This window comes from Telmatherina bonti (assembly GCF_933228915.1).
Source record: "Telmatherina bonti genome assembly, chromosome: 8".
Taxonomy (NCBI): Eukaryota; Metazoa; Chordata; class Actinopteri; order Atheriniformes; family Telmatherinidae; genus Telmatherina; species Telmatherina bonti.
Window position 1 is genome coordinate 15,885,088 of NC_136626.1, and position 21,094 is coordinate 15,906,181.

At 40.5% G+C, this 21,094-nt stretch overlaps 1 protein-coding gene across 2 annotated transcripts in view; it reads left to right on the forward strand.

The window, feature by feature from the left end:
• Positions 1-13,739, forward strand: part of syde2 (synapse defective 1, Rho GTPase, homolog 2 (C. elegans)) — a 45,801-nt gene extending 32,062 nt beyond the window's left edge. For both annotated transcript variants that reach the window (XM_079245314.1, XM_079245315.1), the window contains exons 6-8: positions 5,491-5,672; positions 6,119-6,350; positions 10,832-13,739. In XM_079245314.1, the coding sequence (XP_079101440.1) occupies positions 5,491-5,672; positions 6,119-6,350; positions 10,832-11,535 (1,118 nt within the window). In that variant the 3' untranslated portion in view covers positions 11,536-13,739. The remainder of the gene's footprint in view (positions 1-5,490; positions 5,673-6,118; positions 6,351-10,831) is intronic.
• The last annotated feature ends 7,355 nt before the right edge of the window (positions 13,740-21,094 follow it).

Sequence of the window (21,094 nt, forward strand, 5' to 3'; positions counted from 1 at the left end):
GACTCACTGTGACTCAGGTATTGCATTGAAATGAGATGTTATCCTTTCAGAATATAAAGCTTAAGGCAAACATATACACTGTAAATAAAAACTGGTTTCAAAACGAGTCCCTGAGAATCTCCAGAAACCAGTTTTCTGAATACTAACTTTGTTCCTGAGATCATTTTTAAAAAAAACAGTGGTCAGGCAGATCAAGCTGCACTAAGATTGAAATAAAAAAAAAAGGGTCACCATGGTCTAAATACTAATAAACATCTCTCCCATTAATATAACAAGTTAAAGACAATACAGTGCCACAGTGCTGTTTGGTAGCTTTTTCTGTGACTCTGGAAAATCAGTCCGTCATTACATTCACAGTCCAGGTGAAAAGTTGAAATAACTATTTAGTGTCATTAATTTGAAGTTAAACCTTCACCTCACCCTCCCTGACCTATGTGGAAAAGCAAACTTCCAAAGTGAACCAGTGATGGAAAACCAGCTCAGATATTTGACTTCCGATGGTGCAAACCCTCCTGGTTGAGAGCTCTGCACAATTATTGATCGGTGTTTGCCTGACTCATCTTTTCCAAAGCCTACTTCCCTACTTTGCCCCCCACTCCCTGCAGTACTCCAGTGAAGACATGGAAAGTCATTAACAAGTGCCCCCTTTGTTGCCGAACAAACACAGATGGTATTTGGCTCACGCATGGGGGATTAGCTGAACCCTGTGCCGGCCAGTGAAGCAGGCAGCCACTTCACAAAGAGCAGCAGGCCTCTGTGGGTGTCAGTATATTTCTTAACCTGCAGATCTGCAATTAGCTGCTGATATGTTTGTCATAAATCCACCTGAAGCATGAGAGCAGTACTGTTTCCATATTTAGACTGGAGGTTTGCTCATTTTGGGCTGTGGAAATGTTGAAGCAACCACCATGTGAAGCTTTACTGTGCCACTGGACAAGGCAGCAATACACACATCTCCTGTGGCCCCCCTGGTGCTGTGGGGGCGTGCAGGACAGCAGGGAGGGGGCAGGACGGAGAACAAACCCCTGTTTGTTCTCCAGGCGAGGCACTGACTGCAGTACTGACAAGAGGAATGACCCTCTGCTTTGTTTGAACAAGAGGTCAAAGGTGGAGCCGTGCCCCAGTGCATTGTTTGTCTTGTAGTGTTTGGTGGCACATTTGGAACATTAAAATAGTTTGAACTGAGCTGAAAAAGATACTTCAGCAGCTATCATCTGTAGCTTTAATTACATGTTTGGAAGGAAGATTTCAAAGGATTTGTGTGGCTGTATCGTTGATGTCCTGCTGATGTGTGGGATCTCTGCATCTATTCCACTACTCCGTTATGGGTGGATATAGAGTGGATTTCTAATGAATGTGTATACATGTGTGCCAAACCCTAACAGTTTAAAGTGAGAAAATAGCACTGGTGGGTGTTTGTTGTCATTTTGGCTGTGAAGAAGGTGAAGCACCTGCAGGGGAGGCACACCTGTTCACCCCTGAGCCTCTGACCTTGTGAACATGTGTGTCCTACTGAACTTTTGTGTGTGTTTGTGTGTGTGTGTGTGTGTGTGTATCCATCCCCAACGGAGGCTAGGAGACAAAAGTAAACACAGCATTGACTCATAGCAGGCTAATGATTTACCTGAATGGGTGTATGCTAGCTTTAGCATGTGCAGATACACAAGCTTGACTTCTTTTTATTTTATATTTTTTTTGTGTGTTTTTTCTGTAAATTCAATTTATTGAAATGAAAAACAGCCCAAACATTTGTGTGATGCTTTCATACACTGCATGAGAGGAAAGAAAAGAGGTTGTTTTGGGCTGTTTAAGTAGCGCTAACGTGAAACAGTCCTGCTGTTGTTGAGCGTACCTTCCAGCACAGAGAACGTCAGAGGGTCTTCCATGTATGAGTTTCTGTTTTAAAAGGGGAGGAAAAGTAAGTCTTTAGGCACCTCTTAACAAAACAAACCAACAAATAAACAAAAACAAAAATTCCATTTGCAGACAAGGGTATAACCATGCTGGCCATTTTTGCTTCCAGACTATCTGTTTTCAATTCAATTCAATTCAACTTTATTTATATAGCGTCAAGTCACGGCAATGCCGAGACTTTACAGACAGGAGAAAGGACGCTTTACAGACAGGAAAAAAAAACATTATGAAAGCCAATTCATAATAGCCTATCTAAGGAAACCAATAGATTGAGTTGGAAGCTCCAACTCAGTCTCCGATCCTGAGCAAGCACACTGGCGACAGTGGGAAGGAAAAAACTCCCTTTCCAACAATGGAACAACCTGGTTGTTATTGTCTGAGTAAATTCACCATAGATACTAAAAGCAGGATGCTGCAAGATGTTGTCGAAGCATTTCTGTGTAATCTGGTTTGGAAGTCAGTCCATCTTTGGAGATATTGTGGAACACATGCATCATGTGTTTATACTCTGCTATCAAATGCGCCTCATCATACTCAGCCTGACAAAGACAGGCGATTACGGAGCTATTCAGTGATGTGAAGGAAACAAAACCTGCTCCCTAGCAGCACCATGACTTTGTTGAACATTTCGTGAATCATCGAAAGATTTTCCTTCTTTTAGAAGGCCTTCTACTGTGTATTGCTTTTTATTTGCAGGGAGATCGTTGCATAAATCTAGCTGTTATTGTGTTGTCTTAGTGAGGAAATGGTAGATAAGATTTGTGCTTTTTTGGGTATGAGTTGTTTATCTACTGACTGCCTAAGGAAAGTATGATAATATGACTCATATTCATGATGGTAGTTTCAACTTCACCATATTTAGCATTAAAGTTAAAGTTATTGACATTTTTTTCTGTAAGATCAGCAGAGTAGAACGGAAAAAAAACAGGATGGTAAAATAAAATAGAAATTTAAGATTGTGTGGAAAACTTTTCGAAACATGAAAAGAGCAGGATTTCTTGAAAAAACCTAATATTAGTGAGATTATTTTTCTTGTGCTGAATGCTGCTGTTCAAATGCTAATCTAAGACTTTGAAGTGTAACACTGAAATGAATCTAGATCCTTTAATTCACTAATCCAGCACACAAAAAACCCTTCATCACTGTATAGCTGTTAAAAAGGAAGACAGGGAATAAATGTGTCATCAACTGAAATTTGCATCATTCACCAACATGAAAACATTTACTCTCAAAATACTGGAAGATGGTGGATTCACAGTGGAGTTAGAAATAGACTGAAAACCATTAAGCCTCAGACTCCTTTAAAAAGCAGAGAAGGGAATTACTGGGATTAAAAAGTTAGCATGTTAATGTGCGCCCAAGGAGATGTCAGTGGATTAAGGAGTGAATCGTATTTTAGATTGCTGTAAATAGACAGAACTCCTCGGGTCAATAAGAGGTGCAGCACCATAATGAGAATCCGTCGTCTCACATGGTTGTGTCACTTCTTTGGGAATTTCTTTGAACAGATAGTGGTTGACCGGGTAACAAGTCCTGCTCTGTTTTGATGGAAATCATTTTTAAAGGCATTGAGACTGGGTTTTATCAAAATCCTAACAGAATTCAGGCAACTTCGTGTTTCTTCCTTTTGTTTCTCATTGAAAATATTTCATACATGCAGTATTGTGGCCCAACATTTCTATTAATCCTCTATGAATTTAGCTTTGTAATGCACCACATATTACTCATATTACTCAGGTGCAATCGGCCTACTGTGCATGCAGGTCAGAGGCTTCATTGAAGTTGTCATAGGAACCACTATGGTTTGTCATTAACTCGCTGGCCGGTGTCCTGCAGGTTTTCTGAGTGTTCCCGCTGCAACACACCTGATTCAAATCACTGTGTATTTAGCAGACGTGTGCAGAGCCTTTCTGAGTCTGAGTCAGGTATGTTCCAGCAGGGACACTTGCAAAACCTGCAAGACTCCGGCCCTCGAGGACCAGGATTGAGGATCCCGGATGTACAGGTACATCTCATAAAATTATGAAAAAGTTCAGTATTTTTTGTCACTCATTTCAGAATGTGAAAATTGTATATTATATAGATTTGTTACACATTGAGTGAAACATTTCAAACATTTATTTCTTGAAATTTTGATGATTGTGGCTTAGAGATAATGAAAACCCAAATGCGGTGTCTCAGAAAATTAGAATATTACATAAGATCAATGAAAAAAAGGATATTTTAAACAGACATGTCAGGCTTGTGAAAAGTATGTTCATTTCCATGCACTTAATACTTGCTTGGGCCTCCATTTGCATGAATTACTGCTTCAGTGCAGCGTGACAATGGAAGCAATCAGCGTGCGGTACTGCTCAGGTGTAATGGAAACCCAGGTTGCTTTCCTAGCAGGCTTCAGGTCATCTACATAGTTGGGTCAATGTGTGATGAATCTATGAAATATATAGATTTAACATTCTGAAATGACTGACAAAAAAATACTGAAATTTTCACAATATTTTAATTTTCTGAGATGTACCTGTACAGTGTAAGAAATACTAGTTTTAGTATTCCTGTTGGTTTGAGGTAGATATTCTTCTTTCTCTTTATTGAAAGTAAAATATTTGCAGAAATTTTTTACCAGGTTAACCATGAAGCAGCCATTATTTGGTAAAATGAATTCAAGCCGGCTATGCTTGCATATTTGCATACTGCAATATGATCAGCTGAGATTTTTAATGTCCACTAGGTCCTCTGTTGCCAGGTTCCTTTTTGGTCCCATCTTAAACTCGCTTTAGATATTACTCAAAATATATTAGCTTGCTGTTCATAAAAGCCAACAAGGAAAGCGAAAAACAAACAAATCAAGCAGCACTAATTGATCCCAGATTCAAGTTTTTCTTATTATTTATTCAACTAACCAAAAATGCTCAGAAATTAAGAAACTTTATAAAAAAACAAAAACAAACCAAAAATGCAAACATTAGGTGTGTGTCACTTTGGCGCACACCCAGAATCACTAATTACACAGCCTCCAGCCTTCCCTTAAAACTGATCCAGCTCACGCAGAGGAAAAAGAGGAGCAGACACTCACCACAAAGAGCTGTCCCTCTGCCAAAAACCTTTCTTTTTTTTTTTCTTTTTTTTTATTATTCCCCCCTTTTGACTTTGATGAAAAGACATGCCAGCGATATTTCAGGGGCTTAGTGGAGACAGACAGCGTGGGTTTCACGTTTTTTCTTAGCTTTTGTTTGAACAGTAAAGGCCGGAGTCACAGGTGTGAACTCACCGTCACAGACACCAGGGCCCCAAACAATCCCAGACCAAATCAGAAAATCTCTGCAGACACCACATGATCACTCCAGGAAACAAGACCTCAATTTGTAGCAGATAGGGTATGAAGGCTTTCATCATTTAGCAGAAGGAAATCTTATTTCTCAATGGCAGCACCTCATAAGGATGTCAGTGAGCAGAGTTTCTCTATTCAGGTGCTGAAAAAGCAAAATGTCACAAACCGACCGATCTCTTAACCTCACTTTGCCGTCCAAATCGAGCTTTATTTTAAATGCCTTGCCCTCATTCTCTCCCTGTCGTCAGGAGTACTAAAGGACTACCTTCGTGAGCTTCCCTACCCTCTGATCAACAAGCAGCTGTATGAGGCAGTGCTTGAGTCTATGGCCACAAGACCGCTGAAGATGGGAGCAGGAGGGTGTGAAAACGACCAAGCTGACTCGGAGCACACCGCCAGCCTGCTGGAAAACTTGCCGGAAGTGGAGAAGGTGCGGAAATAGACTGCTGACTCTCACAGTCTGCATAGAGCAAATGCAGCAGCGACACTGTTAATTATGGCAGACATGGTGATGATGATGATGATGATGATGATGCTAAAGATTGCCTGTGGTAAAGGAGCGTTACGTAGGTTTTTACTCAGGGTGATGATAGTGGGCTCATGTAGTCCGCAAAGCTTGTGCATGTGTCATTCTTACTGGCATGTTGTTAGATTGGTAGGAGCTGACAGAGCGAAATTATTCTTGCAGCTGTTGCTATAGCGATTACTGAAAGTTATCAACAAAGCATGTCTTTAAAATCTTTAAAAATTCCTCAAAAGACGCATGGCTTTTTCAGACTGCAGAGTGTCGCTGTGTTACACTTCCTCTTCCAGTAGGACTACTGCAGCTACTTGTAACATGTCTTATTTTTTGTGCGCTTGTGTGTGTCGCATCAGAAGACATTGCGGAAGCTTCTTGATCACTTGAAGCTGGTGGCGTCCTACCAAGAAGTGAACAAAATGACCTGTCAGAATCTGGCGGTGTGTTTCGGCCCGGTACTTCTCAGCCAGCGTCAAGAGGCGTCCTGCCACACCAACCGCATCTTCATCGACTCCGAGGAGCTGGCAAGCGCGTTACACTTCAAAAAACACATTGAAGTCCTGCATTACCTGCTGCAAGTCTGGCCAGGTAATTGTTTATTTTCTTCTTTTATTTTTACAGAAGCTCTAGCTGGTCTTCCAGCTTGTTTATAGTCCAAGTCTCTTCTTTATAAACCAGTCCTGCAAATCAGTGTCAGTACTGCGGTTCAGCTATAAAAAGGACTGCTAAGGGACTGGGCTGCTTTGATCCTTGAGGTTTCAGGCTGGCACAAGCTCTGCTGATCGCCACTGGCTACCATCTGTTGGCTCCTCAAAGATGAAATTCTCCACAAGCGCTTCGTCGTGGTGAGCTGAGCGAGCCAGAGCAAAGCCAGTAAGCCCCCAACGTAAGCCAAACTTATTAGGCGTGGCTCCTCTGTCTTGTGATCAATGAGCTATCAAGGACACATCCTTGGTAACAGCTTGCCTCTGCGCAGGTCTTCTGTCTGCCAGCTGCAGCTGTTTGCTCAGTGTGAGATATGAAGGAACCCGAAGATTAATCAGAAGCCGGTCTGGAGCGATGACAAGAGCTGCAGGCAGTTGTAAAACAATTTGCACCAGTTACAGCAAATAATCTGATGTGAGTTTTATGTTGCAGGTGTGATTTTTTTTAATGAATCTGTGTTCACCCATGTGCGGACTGTTGCTGCACTGCATTTCAAATGAACATTTTGTAAATAATTAAAAACACAGGCAACAAAAAAAAAAAAAAAAAAAACTAGGTTTTTATATTCTGGATTCAGTAAAACAAGAAGAAAAATGACTTTTGCCATTTTTATCAACTTGTCACAGGGTTCTCTGCCGTTCCTAATGATGATGGCAACGTCGTGGTTTTTGTTTGAGGTGGTTTATTACCCAACCCCTCCCAAGTGCATGTACAGTGGTCCTGTGCAATCTGTACAATATTTACAAGAGTTTCTCACCATAAATTCACGAAACTCCAGCTTTGCAACTCAATCCAAACTACTTGCCACCCGGCTGATCGAAAGGGAGTCGGGTTCAGACCCCCGAACCTGGAGTGGTGGAGAGTTAGGAGGGAGAGAACATAATTGCAAAGCTTGCATTTGAAGACGTATTGGTGATTTACGGTGTAAAACTGTACATATTGTAAATATTTATTCACTGTACATAACGCTGCACTGCACTTTGGAGGGTTGGATTGTAAAATAAACCACCTCAAACGGAGCCGCGACCACGCCACGTTCTTGTACCGCACAGAACCCCGTCACATCGACATTAAGGTTATGAAGCAGAAAATGTCCTCATGTCTTTCATACATGAAAAGTCAGGGGACTTTCTTCTTCCTGTAACTCACTTCTTTGTCTGAGTGAACGCACATGCATGCTGCATTTTGACATCTCCTTTCCAACTTTTTTGTAGCACGACTCGTCCCGCCACAGAGGTTTTATCATTGAAAGATTAAGATCTGCAGAGTTCTTTGCTAAAACGTGCAACTTTAACCAGATCCTTTTCAAACTGAACTGTGTAACCCACCAAAGCTGGGTAACATCCATCAGTATATTATCTAGAGAAGGGACACAAACACAAAATTTAAAAAAATATTTAAATGCAGGAACGGTGCATCTGTGATCTGCGTGATTTCATGTGGCTGACAAGTAGAACCGTAATAATGGAAGAAAGTGATTGAACTAACGTACATGTTGACAGTCAAATGGGACACAAGGAGCAAGTTTGAGTATTTCTTTTCTCCTGCCTGCAGCTGCTCTCACCTGGCTGCTGTCTGTCATGGCACCAGCAAAGCTTTCGTTCCAGGTTGGAGCCTTTGTTTACATCTAGTCGCACCTCCGTTCTGTCCTCTTTCCTAGCAAAGAGTGAAGGAAGCCTGGACTATAATTAAAGACATTCCAAGCTTAACCTTACCCCTCAGCCCCAGGAGCTTCACCCTAACATTTCACAATCATTACAGGATATTTTCAGCAAACACTTCACACCTCTCTCACACACATACCAGACCTTCTGAGGCATTGTTGCCCTGGCCTCGGCTGTTCGTGTCTTTGGGCAAAGTGCAAGGACATCTGATGGCTGTTGGTGGGAAAACACTGAGGCTCATTACAGGAAGAGTGAAAGCGCAGCGGCATTACGAGGCTGAAGGACTGCTGCGTGCAGAATGAATATTTAGAAGTCTTGACAACCGTGCATGAGCAGATGGCCGGTCAGACAGAATGAAAGGGAAGAAGATCCCGAGTGTTTCTACAGTGTCATTTATTTCCTGCTTGTTTGGTTGTGCCAGTGTGCCACAACTCGCGCAGTCATGACAGCAGCATCTGGACACCAGATTCATTTGGTTATTTCTGTTTTTTTTTGTATCCTCAGAAGTATTAATTAAGAATATTTTAAACTCACTCGGGTGTATAATTTTCTGCTGAAACCCAGTTGCAGTTGAAATCTTCAGTTGCACATATAGTTTAAGTCACTTTACGCAACCGGGAAATTGTTAAATTTCTGAACTGACCTTTATAAATTTATAACTTTGAGGTTTTTGCCAACAGGATTTAAAAGATTGGAGCAGATTGTTGCAATATTAAAGAAAACTAAGACATCTTATGGAAGTATTAAAAGTTATTAGTTTAATTGTGAACAAACAAGTGAGTTATATAATAGGGTAGGAGAGACTATTAAATAGAAGCCAAGTCTCTCAGAAAGAAAGATGTGGTGAGGTTCACCATTTGGAAGGATGGAAAAGCAGTTCTCAGCATTAAGTTGCAAAGCTTTGTGTGGATAAGAGTGAAAACCAGTCCACAGTGGCAGTGAGCTTTGAATGGAAATAACAGCGAAAGAGAAGTGATCATCATGAAGCTGAAAACCAGCATCTGGGATTGTATGGTCCTCTTTAATGCACATGACATGGATAACTGGTAAAGGTACCATTAATGTTTAATAATCTGTGCAGGCTTTGGAAGATATGCTGCCGTCTATACAATAGCTTTCAGTGAGGGCCTTTATTTCAGCCAGACGATGTCCGATCACATTCTGCTTACAATGCTGACCGTACGTTGCCTGTCTGATGTTCTCACACACTTTGGCAAGGCTGGATGGGTGAGTGGACCCCCCGTGCATGGAGGCAGAAGCTCCTCTAAGAATTCAGCCCTTGTTTAATTCCCAGGTTTGGTCTTTTGATGCATATATAAAAAAGGAAAAACAAGTGGGGGCTTAATTTCAGTCATGCCATCAGTGAATCATGTCTGAAATTAAATAACAGTGTCTCTCAAATGAGGATAATTTCTGTTTGTTTCAAGTGATAATAACTGCAGTCTGTTGCCGCAGGACTGTTGTGAGGTGTGTAACCACCGCACATAAATACTGCATCAGCAACAGTTCACGTGACGACTGAACACAACTCTGCATGGTTCGCATTCCTCCTGCAGTTCTGAAACTGTGACAAAAAAATAAACAAACCAAACAATGCTTCTAAAGGCTATCTTTCATGTTATTATTATAAATATCTAAATTTGGTGTTATTACATTTTGTACCACTGAGCTTGACTTACAGGCCTAATTTGTGTTTTTGTTCCTTTCCAGTCCAGTTAGGGAGAGCTAGCGGTGCCAACATGTTGTAGGTACACAGAAAGAGGCAGACAGGTAACCGGACTGTGCTGGCTGTGTTGGAGTGCTCTGTGTTCTTTTTAATGGTGTAGTCAGATGACTCTGGCGTAACATCCATATGCGGTTTAAGTTTGGTTCATTTTGAAGTTTGGGTTTAGTCAGAACCTGATAACAAACAGAAGAGGAAGGTGGCAGGAAAATCAGAGTGTGTGGTGGTGTGTGACTTCCGCATGCATCTGCACGGACTGCGTGTACTTCCCAGACTTTCATACAAAGCTTTTTTACTTTTTGCAGCATGTTTAAATGTGTTTGTATATGAATTCCAAAACAAAAACCATATTTTCTCACTTTGTGGAATCAAACTGTCTTTTTTTTTTTTTTCCTTCAGATTTCACAACATGTCCAGTTTGGTTTATGACACTCGCAGCAACGTTTTCATATTTCCATAAACAACGTTCCAGTTGCCCACAATAATTCCTAAACCTCTGAATAGTTTCAGCTGGAACGACTTTCCACTGAGGGAAATAATCCCAACGAAAACAATGAACAGGCTGTTCTGCTTTTTCTGGAAAGAGAAGCTAATTTTTCCAAAGCCGTAAGAATCCCAAGCTGTAGGTTCACATTTGTTGCAGTGCATTAAAGGCAATCAATGCCACTGATATCTATATATTATCGGGTTTCTGCATGCTCTGGGTTTGCTTTGTGTATCCCCCTGCAGCATCTCTGGCTTTATGAAAATATCAAAATTTATTTTTAACACTAAATATTATAAATACTAGACTGAATTTAACTAGAAACAGTTAACAAATCCTGGAACTGTCTTATTAATATCCTTCATGGAAGCTTGATGACTCTTAAAATGGCTGTAATAAAAGTAAAATGAGAAAATATGAGTTTTTTTGTTGTAGTTTAAGTGGCTCTGTTGTATTTTATGAACTTAGTTTTCCTTTGTTTGTATTCCTACAGTAGTGGACCCACGTGATCAGTCCTCCTCTCATCCCCCTGCAGCATCTGGGGCTCTAGTCTCGTCTGACCTGCTATCACCTCCTCCTCTACGAAGGAGAAAGGAGCGCCCCCAAGTCCTGAACCTGACAGAAGCAGAGATGGCGGGCGTTCTGCGACCAAAGCCAGGACGTCTGGACAGCCCCAGCAATCGCTACGCTGGGGACTGGAGCGGCTGTGGTGAGAGTTACTTCCCCTCCGACATGCTGCTGCCGCCCAGTAAAGAGGAAGCAGACTATGACGACGTTCCTTCTGAGGATACAGAGGCAGCTGAGGAGGGCCACAACAAGCAGGAGGACACGGCCGCCGAACACCAAGAGGAGAAGCTCATAAGTCCTGTGTCTGATCCTGCTGAGCAAACTCAGAAAGACGAGGTGATGAGGGAAGAGGAGGAGGCGGAAGCAGAGGAGGAGACAGAAGGAGATAGTGACGGTTTAAACTACAGGCAGCGTGTAGAAGAGGAGGCGGCGGAGGAGAGGATGTGTAAGCACATCTTTCCACCTCGGCTGCCTAAAGAGCACACCTACCAGGCTTACATGAAAATCCAAGACATCAGCCCAGTGCTTAGCAACAGAGTGAACCTGAGAGACCTGCAGGAGAGCATCGACACACTGATAGGAAACCTGGAGAGAGAGCTCAACAAGAACAAGCTCAATGTTGGATACTGACGCCTACACTGACACGCACACACACACACACATGCCTGATGAGGTTTGGGACGCTCTTTGGTGCTTCTGAATATAGCCACAGTGTTTCCATGGAGATCTTGTGACATCACCATGGCAGCGTGGCACACGGTGCTGCTGTAAAATAACTAAATTAACGAGATGGGATGAGAAGAAATGAAACGGGGCACTTTTTTTGGCATTTTGACCTTACCAGCTGACATTCCCTAATGTTGTTTTCCTTATGTTTTGTTGACAGTCTTACATTGTGTCAGTTCAGGTTCGTGTTCTGTGTTGTTATTGTTGCTTCTCTTCTTATTAGAAGAACGCATTGACCCCTCAGGGGTTTAAAAGGTGCCTTAATTGTGTGAAGGTTGAATGTCAAAAAAGGAAAATCCACCCTGAAATAAAACACATCATCTCCCGGAAGCTTGATACCATCAAGAAGACATAGTTTATAATATTATTAAGATTCAGTTTCAGTAAAACCTGCACTATTTCACTGTCAGCATTCAATAATCCATGGTGTGAATAATAAGACTATAAATTGGTGAAGTGAATGCTAGCAGGTTTTTGTGACCTCACTAAGACAATAGCAGGAAAAAAAAGGTATAGTTAAATATAAATTAAAATAAAGACATGATTACCCACAAAATTAGTTTTTAAAGTAAACGAACAAAAAAAAAAAAGGATTTGAGTTGATTTGATTCTGCATGTGCACCTTCTATAAGTGCACAATAAAAGTGAATAAGCTCAGGTCCAGTAATGGCTGACAGATTAGTCCAGTTTGGGCTGGAAATGGACATATTTAACCAGTTTCAGGCTACAGGTAGGTACTTGAGTTTAAGAGAGGTACAGACGCGATATAGTTGCAGCACTCACACTGGGACCAGTGATCATCAGTCACATTTGTCCCATTATAATGCTGAACCAAATAGTTATTTAACTTTCCCACTCTGGACAGTGAAGCTGCTACCTTCTGTTTTCTGTGTTTAAGTACGTAAAAGAAAGTTACCTAAATCAACCAAGATTGTAGGAGGAAGATGTGTACGCTTTGTTTTAGGATGGATTTCCTTTTTAAGGCAGAAGAAAGCTTTTCTATTGACGCATAATACAGTAAATATTGTACAACAACGATGCACTTATAAGGCAGGTAGTGGTTTTAGATAATTATAGTTCATACAAAAAAACTAATGATTGTGATTGTGGTCTGAATTGAATGATGAATGGCCGCATCTCAAACCAAGAATGTGTAATTACATGGTGCAAGAGTTTTCATTGTTTATACATCCAGTTATGGCATTCACACCTGGGCAGTTAGAGGGGTAGCATGTTTTTATATGGCATTTTTTTTATTTCATCATTTTACTTTACCTTCTTGTCCACAGTCCGATGACAATATTAATGCAATTCTTGTCTGTTAATAGATATAAGCTGAAATCAGGCTGCATTTAGCTTGTTTGCTAGAATGGAGGGGAGTATGGCGGGTCTCTGTCCAAAGTTAAAAGCCAGCGTGGACACGGAGTTGATCTAATCTGCAGCAAGAAGACATAAGCTAAGGTTTTTTGAGAAAATTGAAAAAAAGAAGTCATCTTCCTGCGTCTCACTCTCCTTCATTAAACAGTGAAACAGACAATGTGAAGCACATTTTTCAGCAGTGAAACAAAGTCAAAGCCCCACCTAGTTAGTAGGACTTTGCTAGCTGCCTAAAGCAACAAAGGACATTTTCAGCAATCCAGGGATTCAGATTGATCAGTATTTAACCTCTATGTATATGTATATAATTATATAATGTATTTGGAGTATATTATTTTTACAGCTTCTATTTCAGTGGCATATTTAAATACTTGCAATGACCTCATAGTGTCGACCTGTAGCAATAGTTGCTTATCTACTCTCGCGTTGCCTGTACACATCGTAATGTGCTGGACTAATGGTACCACTTTAGCATTAAAATATGGTATTAAAAAAAAAAAAAGAAAAGTGTTCTGGCAAAAAAAATGATATTGTTATTTTTGTTATTTTGTGTATATATTTGACATCGTTTTGCATTTTTTGGTGGACTAAGCTGTGTTCACTACTTTTGCTCTTTGTTTTTTTTAAGGTACTGAACAATGCATGGTCAAAAGCTTTAATGAAAAACAAGGCTCAGTCTCATCCGCTTTTGTGTTTCATATTTATGTGTAAAATAAGACTATTTTGTATGCTCATTTGTTCCAACCATATGTTCCTTCAATAAACAGGTGACTGCATTGTACAAGTTTGTTTGTTTTTGTTTTTTTTTCCCAAAGGAACGAGAGGCAGTGATTGAAGTTGTGAAATGTATAATAGGACAGAAAGTTTGTCATGTTCAAAATTTTTTTTTATCAAACTTTAGGTGTATTCTTTTAATTTGCATGCATTAATTCATTTAGTTGAATATCAAGTTAATTATCACAATACAGAGGCAATTATTTTCTATTTTAAAAGCTTACAAATAGAAATATCTATCTGAAATATAACTTTAAAAGTGTTTTGAATATAAAAATGAAATAGCCGTTGCAAAATTTGCTGTGATTTGCTGCTTAAATTACATTAAATCAGAACTTCATAAAAAAAAAAAGTAATTCTAACTCTGTTAAAGACATCCAAAACTATGCGTCTGTTTGTAATTAGAGTATTTGTGTATTCCTGTTTGGCCAAATGTAATTCGAGTGGATTCCTCTACTTTTAAGAAAGCAATAGCAACCGAGTGGAAACAAGCAAATCTGATAGCTTTGTTTGTACAGTTTTATTGCTGAAAGTTGGTCTTTTTAGTACACAGACATATTCACACACACAAACTGCTGCTTTTTGGCGAAGACTCAAACCATCTGTCAGCATGACAACACAAAAGGCCTCATTTGACATTATCTCGGCTTTTCTTTCAGATAAATGTTTAAAATCATTTCAAAAGTTGAATTTTAAATGAAATCTAATGGTAATCCCCACCTACAAAAGACCACTTCGCTTAACAGACTTTACTGAAAGCGGAGTTGAACTAATGTTATGAACTTGTTTTTAATGGTTTTAACATTTTTTTCATCCTTGCTGGCATTAAAAACTAATAGTGGGATGCTAATAATTACATTTAAACTGCAAAGCCTCGACATAAACCCAGTGTTCAGCCTAACGTATAGAATTCTGGCCAACATCAGCGTTTGCTTTATCTTTGGTGTGTTATGTTTAAAATCTAATGAATTATTTCTGTCTCATCCTCTTTGTCCTTTGGCAGAAAAAGTGTCCCACTGAAATCCTCTTTAAACACAACAGAGAAGTGCTTTGTATTGATCCTGTACTTTCATAATAAAGTATCTTATTTTCCACTCCTGTGTGACCTTTTGATCCAGCGTTTGGCATCCACCTTGAAAAATATACTAAATTCATCTTGAAAGACAGCATGGTTTACTGTACCTGCACAGTACCAGTCAAAAGTTTGGACACACTTTCCCATTTGATTTAATTGGAAAGTGTGTCCAAAGTTTTGACTGGCAGTGTATGCTGGATTTCTCCATCCTTTTAATAATGATCCCATAGAACTTTACGATCACTTTAAGGTATTGAATGTGTGCTTTGACGTCTATCGCCTGGAATTCCTATCCTTCTGAACATCCACTTATTTTTTTTTTTTTCCACTTTGCCAGTTAACACCATAAAGTGCTGGAAAAAATTCTGAAACATAGGCCTTGTATTGTCTGACTGGTCGACTTGCAGTCATGATACTGACAAAGGTCAGCAGAGATTAAGGGAAAGGATCAGAAGAAGAGGAGGGAGAAAAGGTCTGGTTTCACATGCAGGTGGCTGTCGGGGATGTTTATCTAATGAGGCCCGTATCTCTTCTCTCCTGAATTAGAAATGAACAAAAGTTCAGCTCAGTTCACTCTGTCAGACGGCCTGATGTTGGGTAGACATTTTGACAGTCCAAACAGACTTTGTGTTATTTTGTCTTCCATTGTCCCCATATGGGATTTCATTTATGCTTTTATTGCCGCTGATAGATCAGCTTTGCAATTCAAATGTGGAAAAAGTATTCATAAAACAGACATCTATTTAGATGTCTGTTTGGATCTAAATATACAACACTTGTCCAGATGTTTAAAGAGGAAGTTTAAATACATTTTTTTTTAATACATTTTACAGCTGAAGTGGATCTCTTTCCAATTTAGGCTTTGCAAAAGAACCAAAAATAACTTTCAGGCTGAGAGGAACATTATTCTTCAGATGATATACATTTCAACGTGTCGGTGAAACATTGGGCTGCCTTCTCACAGAAGAATCCTATTTTAACAGTAACGGAGGAAAGTAGATGTGGAAATGTAAACAGCGCTGGAAGTGCAAGAAGATATGTGTATATTTTGTAGCCTAAAGCTTCCTCATTCCTCATTGCAATCATGAAAAACATAATATGAACCTACTGTGGCAACATCAAACAAGCTGAAAACCACTTAGTGCTGAAAGGCCTCTGGCTGCTTCGGCTTCTCATGCGTCTCTCATCATCTACCAGATACCTCAGAGCCATCGAGGCACAGCTGTCGCAGTATTATTTAAATTCGCTGCTCTTTATGGAAAATATTGCATTTTCAATTCTGACAACTTTGTTTAAGTCTACTTGTGGTACACATTAGTTTTAGTATTTTTAATGATTTGTATTCTGTATATTTAATATTCTGCATATCTCCCAAGTATCGCCTTCCAACAGAGGATTTTACCAGATAGCTACATGCAGCTGCAACCTGGGAATATCCCCAAAAGCTGAGCTCCATTTTGGGAGATTCCCACAAGCCAGTAAGGGCAATTCCCTGACATATTTAAAGTATCTGCTGCCCACAACAGAACGATGACTGGAAGAAAAAAAAAAAAAAAGTTTCCTTTTGTTAAGATTATTGTTTCCATCTTCCTATCAATAACAGAAAGATCATAGACGGAGCTGTTTATGGAAACGTGGCAGAAGTTATATTTCAACAACAGTCTCTGTGCCAGTTTGTTTTTGTCCTGTGTCATGTGATATTTGTACTCAGTGAATATTTATAGTTACCACGAATATAATTCAACCTCTCCCGGAAACTACAGAAATGTCATGTGTTACCACAGACTATCAGAACCAACACCAGATGATTTAAGTGCACCACGTGTCATTCTATGGAATCAGGAAGCATTATACATCGACGTGATTTCCTAGAAGAATAAATAAATAAAGTACGTTTGTAGTCATAAATCCATTTAAAAGGCTCCACACATGACAAAACATGCCAGATCTTTGGAACTTTGTTACAACGATGATCATCGTCTACATGTCATTAGTTCCAATTCCAGAGTTGTAGTTTGTATGTTTTTAGCTTTTATCATCTTTCACCGTTCCATCCCGTGTGAACTAATACTCGCTACTTGGGCGGGTTAAGTCTTGGTAAAAGCTGGGAACCTTTATGCAGTGACCCTGGGTACACATTCCATACATGCAGTGGCCTTCAATAGGAGGGCTATTAAACATATTTTATCAAGGTCTCAGCCATTCTGCTGTGTTTTTGGGGGTCTTTTGTTCCCTTGCAGTCCAGCCTCTGTACTTGGCAGCTCATCTGAGGGCCTGGGGAGAGATCTCTTGATGCGGGGCTGACAGATCCGCCTGTTCTGGACTGTGGTGATGATGAGAGAACAAACCAGAGGAAAGGGGGAGAAGATGAAGGGAGAGGGAGAAGTGAAAGTGAAGAATAGAGGGAAGGAGAACACAGAGGAGCGGTGCTTCAGATCCTCAGGGGCCGGGCCTCACACAACGTAGGCCCTCTTCTCTCTGCTACAGGCCTCTTCCCTCCTTCACGTCCATTGCTCTGTCACTCAGGACTAGACTATTTCATTTTAATAAGGGTAATCCCTCCTAAAGGTAAGCTGCTCATCATCTCACTCCCACCCCTCCAGAACACAGCGCTCCCCTTTCAGCTCCAGGAGGACAAGATGAGGGTTTGCTCTGCTTGATAGGAGAGAAAAATGTGAAAGGTGAGACTGAAAAGAGGCCTTGACAGCAGCTGTGCTCAGGCTCAATGAGACTTGGGCCTCACTTGTTTGATAAAGTTGCAGGTGGTGCACCTTTAATAGTAGTTCATCTTCCAAGCAGCCTTTAACTTTATGCCGATATGAAGTGGAGAGATAGCTTTGAGTTATCCAGAGGAAGTGAAGTGATACAGCTGGCATTTTAGTGCATACTATCTCCTTCCTGCTGTCAACAGAGCACTCTGCAGATGTCAGCAGTTAAACTTAAGTCTCCAGGCTGCTTGAGGTGGTAGCTCCTTGTTGCTGGCCACCAGCCGATCCAGTCGTTTGGGAAAGTATTTATTCTTTTATTTGCTCGGTTTAAAGGTTTAAACATGTTTTATGGATAAATATAAACAAACCAGAAGCAATTTCAGAAAATATAAATGAATAAAAATGAGGTGAGAAAGCTCAGCTCAACTCAACATGGGGTGGCAGTGGCTCAGGAGGTAGAGCATGTTGTCTCTCAGTCAAACTGTTATTGTGTCCCTGAGCAAGACATTTCACCCTCCAGAGACTGGCTGACATGTTTCCATCGGTGTGCAGGGCGGCTGTGCACAAAACTCCTTACATATTGTCATAAAGAGATATATTGGGAATATGGAGTGATGTAATAACCTGAAGTTAAAAAAAAGAGACAATAAAATCTGCAATGTGATGGTAATTTATAGTGCAAGGGATTGTAGAAATAGTGGAGTAGAAAGTAGAGATATTTGTTGTAAAATGTTGTGAAATGAATCCACAACTAAATCTACATAAGTAAAACACATAAAACATTCTTCAATACAGTAACAAAGTACTTGTACTTCATTATATTCCACCACTCGTAAAAAGCATATTTCACATAAGTGGTTTAAAATATAGCCGTTCTAGATAAAAAATAATAATGGGAGCTAAAAGAAAGCACATTTAAGGAAATATTCCAAAGCATGTTAATGTTGACTTTTAACACACTGGTTATGGCACAAACATAAATTTATCCTAAACTATAAATTTGCTAGAAATGAATGCAAATGCCATTGAAACTTTCATCAAAGCAAAACAACAGGGAAAATAAACTTCTAAAATTTACAAAAGGTGTGAAATTTCATTAAAAGCACTGAGTTGGTCAACTCAATTCAATTTTTGTGCTGAAGACTTACGTTTCTAGTCTCAGATATACATTCACACAACCTTGTGTATATTTGCACAAACCCACTGTTAACATAATGCAGATGTAGTCCTTTCCACTAAGTCATAACTGAAAGCTTCGCCTTACCTTGACCTTAACGTGATCCCAACTTTAACCCTAAATCCAACTTTTAACCCTCAAAGAGCATTTTAGACTAGTGAGGTCAAGCTTTTTGTCTGCAGAAAGTTGATGGACATTACAAGTGTACTGAGCTGGTGGATTCCAGACCCCATGAAAAAAAACCCACTAACACACAAACTGATGCTAAAGGCTGCAGTAGACTTTGGGAGGGGCTGATGAAATGACAAGAATCCAAACTGTTAAGAGCTTTGAAATTGGAAAATGAAAAGGAGTCAAGAGGGAACATTCCACAGCAGTGTCCTGGTCACCTGATCTCTTATGAGGTCAAAGTTCACCTAATGAAATCCACTACCGACCTCATAGCGGTTCTAAAGGGAAACAGCCCTTTTGGCTTACATCAATGAAAACAAAACTTGACTATTTGATTGAGAATAAATTAAATAACTGGGCGGCTGCTTTGAGGTTAAAGGAGCTTCTTGAAATTATTTTCTTAAAATAAAAAAAAATCAACAGTTCTCCTATGACACCCTGTTTCTCACCTACAATGTTTTTGCTTTTGTCATGCAACAAGCTCCTTGCACTGCATGATCCCTCCTTCTGCAGCTGGGGTCTGACTTGGATGACCATGCATGAAAATGTGCAGGGTGCCACCATCTTTGGAGATCTGTGGAGCCAGACTCTCACAAAAACACTCACCCCAGCTAACAGCCTCCCCAGCAGGAGCTGCTAAGAGGCCAGCCAGAACAATGCCAAGGCAATGGCTTAATTCACCAAGCCAGATTTACAGCCCCTCCTACACAGCACCTGCTTGCATTGTTTCCCAGGATTTGGCATGAAAACTTTGAAGAACTGGCGATAAAAATTGAACCGCAGGCCGTCCATTCTGTATGAACAACCCCCTCAGTTACAGATCTTTTTATGGTTGGGAAATCTCTTGGCGTTAGATGAAGAAGTCAACTGTGGAATATCTGACATCATGAATACCCCTCATGCCAGTGGGAGTCATTGGGTTTATGGCTGTGCTGTTGTCCATTGTCCCGAACATTAAAGGAATGCTGAGCAGCAGAATAGCGAACGATTCTGCGTATTTCTCTGGAACCTCAAATGTCTCAAGTGTTTACAGTATGCTGCAAACTGCGCAACATTCTTTGTATCAACCATTGGTATTATAATTAAGCAGTGTGAAGTGTGAAGACAGCCTGTTTGTAAGTGCTGATTTGCATGCACGACATTATTGAGCTGGCTTGGAAGAACACGAGAGGCTCTGCAGAAGAGAAAGGTCCTGCAAAGCAGATCTCCCAGAAAAATTTGAAGAGGAGATGACTGTGGAGCAGAGGCCTCTTTTGTCACTGGGACCTTGTCGGTGCCTCGGGGGCCATATGGACCCCTGTCTCTGTGCACCCTCACATCAGCCCATTCTTCACCCTCCTCCACTCTCTTCGTTCTGTGGTAGCGCCGTCCACATGAATGAGTCATGGCCTCTGTGAAGTCGACCCCAGCTCACTTCAGCTGGGGAGAATCCTATTTTCCATTCCCCCCCCCCCCCTTCCAACATATGTGTTTGTGGCGTTTGTGGCGTTTATTGATTCTCTCAGCCCTCAAGCTCACCCCTTCCTTTTGAGGCAACTTGGACACAGTATGAAAATTTGGCAATAGACAGCTGCCCCTGTATTATGCAGTGTTTGACCCATACCCCCTCCCTTACAGCTTCTTCTCAGCCAGGACACTGGTTGTCAGTTTGACTATAAGTTTGTGGCAGTGCTTGTTCTGTCCCAACGATGGAGCAAAAATAATGAGACTAGGAAGATGGAGCGCTACTTATCGCAGGCATTGTGTAAAATGTGGAAAAAAAGTTACCTTGTAGTGAAAAGTTACAGGTTGATTTTACTCCCAACTCATCTCATACTGAAACTTGGTCAAGAGCTTTTATCTGAACACGGAAAACGCCCCCAAATAACTGCACTGATTGGCTGATATGTTACTTAAATATTTAAATTGCATTTTCCGTGTTTCCAATGTTACTAGCGTATTTCCCCAGCAGAGCAGTTGCTCCTCTTCATCGTCCTCAGTGTTGCAGCAACAATGTTTCTCCTAAACCAAACACTTGCCCTGCAGCGCAGTTTTTAGGCTTTTAGAAATACTCTGTTTTTTCTGATGCAACTCTAAGCGGACAGTGTGGCTGCGTGTGTTCTTCTTTTTTAGCTTTTAGATCATATTAGAAACATCCTACATGTGTTTTTTCCTTTTAGAAAACTATAAGTGACTGGGCTG